The sequence below is a fragment of the Panthera pardus genome, unplaced genomic scaffold (genome assembly GCF_024362965.1).
Source record: "Panthera pardus isolate Hobbes unplaced genomic scaffold, ASM2436296v1 HiC_scaffold_11, whole genome shotgun sequence".
Taxonomy (NCBI): Eukaryota; Metazoa; Chordata; class Mammalia; order Carnivora; family Felidae; genus Panthera; species Panthera pardus.
In genome coordinates this window covers 99671960-99680105 of record NW_026526666.1, presented here as the reverse complement: position 1 = coordinate 99680105, position 8146 = coordinate 99671960, and the positions used below count along the sequence as shown (strand labels likewise).

Sequence of the window (8146 nt, the reverse complement as noted above, 5' to 3'; positions counted from 1 at the left end):
AAAAAGCATCTCACTGCCTTTATCCTTTAAGGAGGCCTTTGTTTAAATTAGGACTAGCAGTTGTCGTCCCCACAAGCCTCCCAAATCTCCTAAACACCCAGTTATTGCCCAAGGAAAGGGAGTTCCTTCAGTAGAGAGAGAGAAGCGTTTTTTTCTAAACGCGGCCTCAGGTCAGTCTTTTTCCGGGAAAGGGGTGGGTGCGGAGGGCAACAGGGACGTTGAGAGAGTGATGACTGGCCCCTGCGGGTGTGGCACGTGGGTACCGGTAGAGCTCCCGGCTCCGGGAGCTGGCTCCTGCCCCCACCACTGAACCAGGTGCCCCAGAGGGATCGGTTTCCCTGCTACAAAGGGCCCTGTTCAAAGGCTGGAACAGCCTGGATTCTCGAAGCTGCCAGTCACCTGCAGGGACAGGGAAAAGCACTTCATAACGCAACCGCCCTCCCCCCAAGGGCTGGGAAACACCAACAAAAGGCAGGGTACCCTGCCCCCCCCCTTCTCAGCCCACCCGGCCTCCCCCAGACTCAGCCTGGCCTCCGGCTGCCTCAGGCCTCAGCAGACCCGATCCCAGTGGTTGTCATCATTTCTGGCTGCATGCACCTGTACCCAGGAAGGTGAACCCAGAAGGCCGCCTGCTGTGTGGGCCGAGGGACCCTGAAAGACGCCGCGCGGCCCCCAGTGTTTTTCCTGGGCCTGCTGTGGCGTCCCAACTCCTCTTTCTTGCTGGCCTAATTCCCACAAGAGACACAACCGAGTTAGACAACTCTGGGAGGGCGCCTCCCTCCAGGGTCGGCTTCCAGGGTCTCTGCTGGGGGCTGGGCAGTGGCACCAGGGCCAGTCAGCGCCTCCCCCTGCTCAACTGCTCAGTGTAGAAGAGCAGATTAACGCCGAGGTTCACTCCCAACAGTGCAAATCAGAACACAAGTAATTTACCTAACATGAGCCCTTGGAGATTGTGTCTCTGTAATGTCTGGCTAACACAGCTGTCTTTTTAAAAATTTTTTCCTCGGGGCACCTGGGTGGCTCAGTCGGTTAAGTGTCTGACTTCGGCTCGGGTCATGATCATGCAGTTCGTGAGTTTGAGCCCCACATTGGGCTCTGTGCTGACAGCTCGGAGCCTGGAGCCTGCTTTGGATTCTGTGTCGCCCTCTCTCTCTGCCCCTCCCCCCCTCATCCTCTGTCTCTCTCTCTCTCTCTCAAAAATAAATAAACATTCAAATAAATAAAAACCTACAGAGAAAGGCAGGCCAACTCCATGTAAAATACCCTGGAGGGTATCCAAGCAAAGCCTAGACAAGCCCTTTTTAGAGATCTTTCAGAGGTGACGCACATCTGGTCACCGTGTGGCCTGTTAGGCGGCCTTCAACATCTCTCCCAACGCTAAGAGTGAATGATGTCGATTGGGCCGTCCGTCCTCAGAGTCTATAAACCCCACAGCGTTTAGCTCCCAGTGAAACTCTTTGAAAAGGAAATAGAAGCAGGGAGTCCATGTAAGCGGGGGGAAAAAAAAAAAAAAAAAAAAGAAGACCTAAAATGGGATGATGAAGGGTGGAAATGAAACATTCTAGAAAATGCTTCCAAAGCAAAAATTCCTAAAGCAGAAATGATTTCAGCTTCTAAACTTGAATATACAGCTGAACACCAATAAATCTCCCATTTCTGGGATGACGGAGGGGCCGGATATTCTGTTTGGACTTTTGTTACAAGTAGCCCAAGACCACTGCCATCACACAGGGGGCTGGGGTGTCTAGGATGGAAGGGCCCCCGCACTCTTGCAGGTGCCCAGTGTCTGCTCAAGAGCACAGAGGGGCAAGGTCACCTCTGAAGGCTGACCTCAGTCCAATCGAAGACGGTATCAGAATCTCCAGGTCAAAAAGGGGGCTCAGCCTTCCAGGGACCTGTCAGCTGGGCAGGTCTCGGAATTCTTCCAAGCCCCGAGTCACCCTCCAGGTCACAGACAATCAAACTAGCAAACATGGTGTTTTCGACCCTCCCTGTGGTGCCTCCTTGGGGAGAGAGGGCCCAGCAGCGGAGCCCATGCGACATGGGGCAATCAGCGAACGCACCCAACTCCGAGGGAGGTAACTCAGCTCACACACCAAGCTATTAAAAATCTTTATTGTTAATTTCTTTTTCTCCAACAGATATATTTTCAGTTGAAATATGGAGCCACAGAAACACCTTCACTTTTCGTGTTCAGATGGCAAGACAGACCGGGGCCATTGCTGTTACAAGAGGGAGGCCCCGTGACCTTGACAAGGACAGGCTGGGGCACAGACACACCACCGGCCTGGACACGGACCCTTTATGGGAGCTGCAGGTACACAGAGAGGGGGAAAATGGCAACCTGGTACTGGCACCTGGTGACAGATGTCATAACCTGGGGGGAGGGGGCTCGCAAAAGCTGACCTTTCCCCAGGGGCTCAGCTGGAGGTGGGACACTGAGAGTGAAAGTGTGTGTGTGTGCTCACACATACGCCAACTGCCTCTCCCGGAGGAGGGTGCTCTCGGGCCCCTGTTGGTGTCTCCATAGTCCCCGCTCCCTGGGGATCGACGCTCTTTGAAGGTTAACCTAACCAGGTCAGCTAACCAGGCCCACGTGCGGAGGAGGTCAGGGCCATCTAAGCTGTGACACGCGAGTCCTTCTGGGGCAAGGCTCACAGCACAGCACGGGCCGTCCACATGGCCCCAGGGCAGCTCCTGTGATCCGTACAGCCCCAGCCCTGAGAAGGGGGAGTCTGGCTCTGAGAATCTTCTCCTGGCTCTGGGTACCTGGGGCAAAACGGGGGCCTCAGCCATTTACCGTCTCGGGGGAGGGTCCAGGCTCCCGGTCCCTGAGGTCCCCATCTTCCTCCACCTCCCCACCCAGACTCCACTCTGGTGAGAGACACAGGGAGAAGGCCAGGCTCCCCCCGAGGGAAGGAGGAGGGCAGGTGGGAAGACCTGGGGCTCTCACCGCCTCAAATCCGGCTGCTCTGCCGTGTGTCTCTGGGGACCCGGGCCGAGGGCCGGCCTGGTGGAACCTGCTCAGCGAAGGCCCGGCCAGCTGTCTCAGTCGGCACTTCAGAAGCAAACAATGTCTGTTCCAGGCTGACATGGAGAGGGACCCTTCCGTCGGATATGAGGACTCCAAGCCCGGGCCAGGGCCTACTGCCCAGCGGCAGGTACCCTGGGAGCCTGGCTGGCGGAGGTCAGGGCCGGGTGTGGAGACCTAAAGGCCTCCCGGGCCTTGTGAGCCAAGCTGGGGCCTTTGTGAGGGTTCCGGGCTCCCGGGCAGAGCCCTCTACTCCACTGTGGGGTCTCACAGCCAGGAGCAGCTCCTGCCCTTTACAGGAGGAGCCCCAGATGAGGCCTCAGGAAGTAGATATGGAGGGATCGGCTGAAAGGTCAGAGCCACCCGCTGCTCTACTCAACAGGGACAGGCCAGAGAGGCCCAGCCCCATGCAGAGGGGAGCCCCACAGCTCCCCCCAGAAGGGGGCCTGGCCGGGTGCCAACGCATGGAAGTGATGAGCATAAATCCTGGCTAATGGTCACCTCTAAGCTCTGGTCTGCTCCTGCAGGACAGCACAAACCTCCTCAGGGGCCCTCTTTTCCAGCTGTAGACCCTGCATGGGGCCTCGGAGGTCCCCTTGCCAGTGGAGCCCGGTGTGGGCATTAGAGCAAATGCACTCTCCAGGTGGACCCCCGGACTGGAGAGACACTGCCTGTGCGGCCGAGGCGGGGGCGCCCCTGGAAACGGGAGTCGCGGATGAGCCAATGAGAAACCAAACACACATATCAAAATCAAATCAAATGCAAACACAAACAAAACACGTGAAAGCAGCAGCAAGCTCTTTGTGTAATAAATATTGCAAAGCGCACTTGGTTTCTTTTTTTTTTTCTTTTCAAGTCAAATATAACAACCAATGTCCCAAACCCTGTTTTCAGCATTGAAAAGAGAGAAGCTGTTGCTATCAGCAGAACACCTGCAGCCAATCAAAGAAAAAAAAAAAAAAACACCGTTTCCCACTAGCTGGCCAATCAGAATCCTTTTCCAGTTTAAGCAGCCAATCGGGCCTCTTCACATTCCTAAAAAGTGACCTAAATAAAGCACCAGATCTCGGAGAGCTTCCTGGGAAGCCATATACCGAGGAGCAAAAAAAAAAAAAAAAAAAAAAAAAAAGTCAGAAATAAAAATAAAAGGTTTCTGTTGGTCAAGATTTAAAAATAAAAGGGTTTCTTCCTGCAGCCAATCATGAGTCCGTCCCTTTAAGCCAATTGTAACTGCACCACCGGTGCCTCCTTCGGTGCCAGCCCTGCTGAGTGACCCTGGAGTGGGGTAGGGTAGGGTGTAGGGGCAGGGGGAATCGGGAAGGTGATCTACTGCCACTCAGCTGGCCGAGGTCCACACAGATCTCTTGGCCCTTGCCAGCTTCCAGGGTGTTCCAAGGGGTTCACAGCTACTGCCTCCGGTCCTCCGTCTCCGACCTGGAAAATGCCATCACCACGTCCTCCGCACCTGCACACCAGGAGGAAAGAGCTGTTGGTTGGCCTCGGGCGTCAGGCTGCAATCGGGGAGGGGCAAGGCGGCTCGGGCACCCGTGACAGCGTTAGTCCAGCACAGTGCCAACCGCTTCCAAAGCAGCCAACCGCCTCCTCTCTGGGCCTTTCCTACGGCCTGGCCAGGGGACACGCCACCATAGGGTGGCAGGGCTGCGGGGGCGAGCCTCAGAGGCTTGCTCAAGGCTATGCCACTGAGAAGCCTGTGTGACACACACCCAGGGCTGCAGGTCCCAGAGTAGGGCTCTGCTCACATCGCTTCCTCCCAGGTCACCAAAGCCAGAGGCCTTCGGGAACCTTCCTTTTTCTTCTGAAGACTCGTGTCTTGATCCTTTGGAGGTTCATTAGGATTTCTAATAGCCATCCCTCTTTGCCCACACCTAGCACCTGCTCAAAAGAGCACAGCCGGGCCCATTTCTGGCCTGCAGTCGGCCTGGTTCCTACAGAGATAGATAATAGCCATAATCTTTATTATTGTTATTTTTAAACATGGATTTGAGATTCTGGTCCAGGCACTCATGAAATCACTTCCTTTGTCTTGTTTTCCATAAGACAGGCTCTGACATGCAGCCAGAAAAGGCAAGAGGGAGGAGGGAAAGCGTTCAAAACACTGACCTGCCGTGGCTACCCAGAGCTGCTCAGGCAGAAGGAGGAGGCCGCAGGGCAAGTGAGCTGACCAGCAGGTCCTGACCCCTGCTGGACCTGGCCCTCCCTGGGGCCTACTGCTTTCTCCCCTTTTCCTTCCTTCCTTCCTTCCTTCCTTCCTTCCTTCCTTCCTTCCTTCCTCGTATCTGTTTTTAGTTTTATTAAAGCTTATTTATTTATTTGGGGGGGGAGGCAGGGAGAGGGGGGAGAGAGAGAGAATCCCAAGCAGGCTCTGTGCAGAGCCTGACGTGGGGTTCGAACCCACGAACCTCGAGATCATGACCTGAGCCAAAGTTGGACGCTTAACCGACTGAGCCCCCCAGGCGCCCCTTAAGATTAAAAAAAAAAAATCTCTACACTCAACTTGGGGCTCGAACTTACGACCCCAAGATCAGGAGTCAGTACGTTTACCGACTGAACCAGCCAGGCCCCCCTCCCCTTTTACTAAAGGGCAATTCGTGGTCAGGCCCTGAACAATAATCAGCTGCCGTGGCCTTTCTGACAGACTTCTCTTCTGTCCTGCCGGAGGGGATCTCCCCAGGAGGGGACGATGAGAAGAACAGACACAGGAAAGGCCACGGAAGAGGGGGCGGGTGCGGGTGGTTCGTGGCTGAGCTTCCGGCCTGTGAAACGGTGTCCGCCTTGCCCCCCACCCCCCGCATGGTGCTGGCCGTCTTCCTCCACACTGCCTCCTCCTTCTTGCTGCCCCTGGAAACCGAAGGGTGGGGGAGCCCCCCAGCTGTGGTGCTGCAGGAGGAGGCACAAGGAGGCAACATCACGGACGTGTGCCTTTGGCCACCAGGTCGCCACGGTGCTGTCAGGGGAGCCAACCCTGCCGCTCGCACCCCGACCTGCCTTGACGCGTTTCTGCCGTGACCCGCACAACTTCTATTCCTGAGAAGGGGAACAAGCTCCTGGGAAGAAGCTCAAATCCTCTGACTTCCTGGGATGGGGGGCTCCTTTGCTTGGGAAGCCCTACGAATCCTTCCCCTGTCTTCTCGGGAACATTCTGTTCTCGCCTCAGTCCTAGGACCACGAAATATCACTGCAGGCAGAATTTTCCTAGCAACCACAGAATCCAAGATGACATCATACCCTGCATGGCAGCTGAGCTGGTCACCTAGCAGATGCCGGCTCTTCCCCGGGCGATGGGGAGGGGCAGGTGGGGGCTGAGAGAGGGGAGGAGAGAGCTGCCTGGGCTGCGGCAAGGAGAGGCAGCCACTTGCTTCTTTCCTTGCCTGCCTCGTGGGCTTTCTCACGGGGACCTTAGGCCTCTGGACTGAGCTGCAGGCACAAAAATAGCCCTGGCCACCCCAGGAGGGAACGGTGAGTCTGCGGAGGGAACGACCACGGGCTCCCGACCCCGCAGGCTGCCTGGTGTGCGCACCTGGGCTAGGCTCCGAGTTGGGGAAGGAAGTGACCTCCTCAAGGTCACACAGGGACCCCGGTGACTATTTAGCATGACACCTGAAGGTGGAAGAGGATCTGCCAGAGTCCCGCTGGTGCCACAGTGCCAGCTGGTCGCCCGTCCCTGGCTGGGGTGGGGAAATCAGCAGCTTGCATTTTTAGAGCCTCCCACTCTGCTGCGGGAGCTGGGTGTGGAGAGGGCCCGCAGAGCTGCCGCCCAGCCCGTGCCTTGTTCTGTTCCCAAAGGACCGGCTGTCTTCCGGGCCTCGCCAAGCGGGGCAGGCCCTTCCAGAGCATCGTCTGACCTCTCCTTATCAGTGGCTGGCCTGCACTACGAGGGCCTGGCCAGGAAGCACACAGGCCTCCGGGCAAGGATGCTGCTCCCCTCCCTCCTCTTCTCCGGGAAATCTGGGCCAGCCACCTACCAGGGAGGACGCGCTGCTCGCTTAGCTGGCAGAATGGAGCTCTTAGAGCTTCAGAGCCAGGAAGGGCCTCAGGTTGGTCCCTGCTGTCCTTCCTCCTTTAAGGTCCAGTATGTGGCAGCTCCCTTGGGTGCAACTGTGGCCGGCAATCACAAGGCTCAGAACAGGGAGGCCCATCCTGCCGCCTCCAGGCTGTCCGCTAGGTTTCCTATGCCATTTTACAGATGAGGCTGTGTCCACCCCATTGTTACCTCTGCTGACACTGTCTCGACTCGGGCCCGAGCTTTTGTGCACCCCTTTCTGCTGGATGCAGGTGAGCGCAGGAGGGGAGAAGCTGGAGAGCCTCCTGCTCACGCTCTCGGACACACTGAAAGATAAAGATGGCCAAAACCAGGGGTGTCTGGGTGGCTCAGTCGGTTAAGCGTCCGACTTTGATTTCGGCTCGGGTCACGATCTCACGGTTCATGGGATCGAGCCCCGCACTGGGCTCTGTGCTGACAGGGTGGAGCCTGCTTGGGACTCATTCTCTCTCTCTCTCTCTCTCTCTCCCCCTCCCCCCCCCCCCCCCCCCGGCTCACACTCTCTCTCTCTCTCAAAATAAATAAATAAACATTAAAAAAAAAAAAATATGGCCAAAACCAGATGAAAGCATCATGGGAAAAGAGAACCACACCAGTATCTCTTATGAATACAGCTATTTGTTATACCTGTGTTATGCAAAAACACTCAACAAAGTACTAGCAAACCACACAGCAATATATAAAAAGGATTATATACTCTGAACAAGTGAGATTTATCCCAAGATATGCAAGGGTGTTCTAACCCCTGAAAATCAACTCATGTATTACAGCCTACCAATACAAAAACAGGGACGAAAACCATACAATGGTCTGAATAACACAGAAAATACATCTGACAAAATTCAACACCCCTTCATGGGCACACCCTCCCTCAACACATCTGGTACAGAAGGGAGCTTTCTCAATCTGATAAAGGGCATTTATTAAAATCCCACAGCTGTGATCACCCTTAATGGTGAAAAACTGGAAGCTCCTCCCCATTTCAAGGATGTCTGCTCCTGTTGCCTTTTTTTTTTTTTTTAATTTCAATGTTCATTTACTTTTGAGAGAGAGGG

The 8146-nt window shown here is 55.5% G+C and overlaps 1 protein-coding gene across 2 annotated transcripts in view; it reads right to left on the bottom strand.

The window, feature by feature from the left end:
• Nucleotides 1-2099: 2099 nt before the first annotated feature.
• Nucleotides 2100-8146, bottom strand: part of CTNNBIP1 (catenin beta interacting protein 1) — a 52402-nt gene continuing 46355 nt past the window's right edge. For both annotated transcript variants that reach the window (XM_019461340.2, XM_019461339.2), the window contains exon 5: nucleotides 2100-4496. In XM_019461340.2, the coding sequence (XP_019316885.1) occupies nucleotides 4438-4496 (59 nt within the window). In that variant the 3' untranslated portion in view covers nucleotides 2100-4437. The remainder of the gene's footprint in view (nucleotides 4497-8146) is intronic.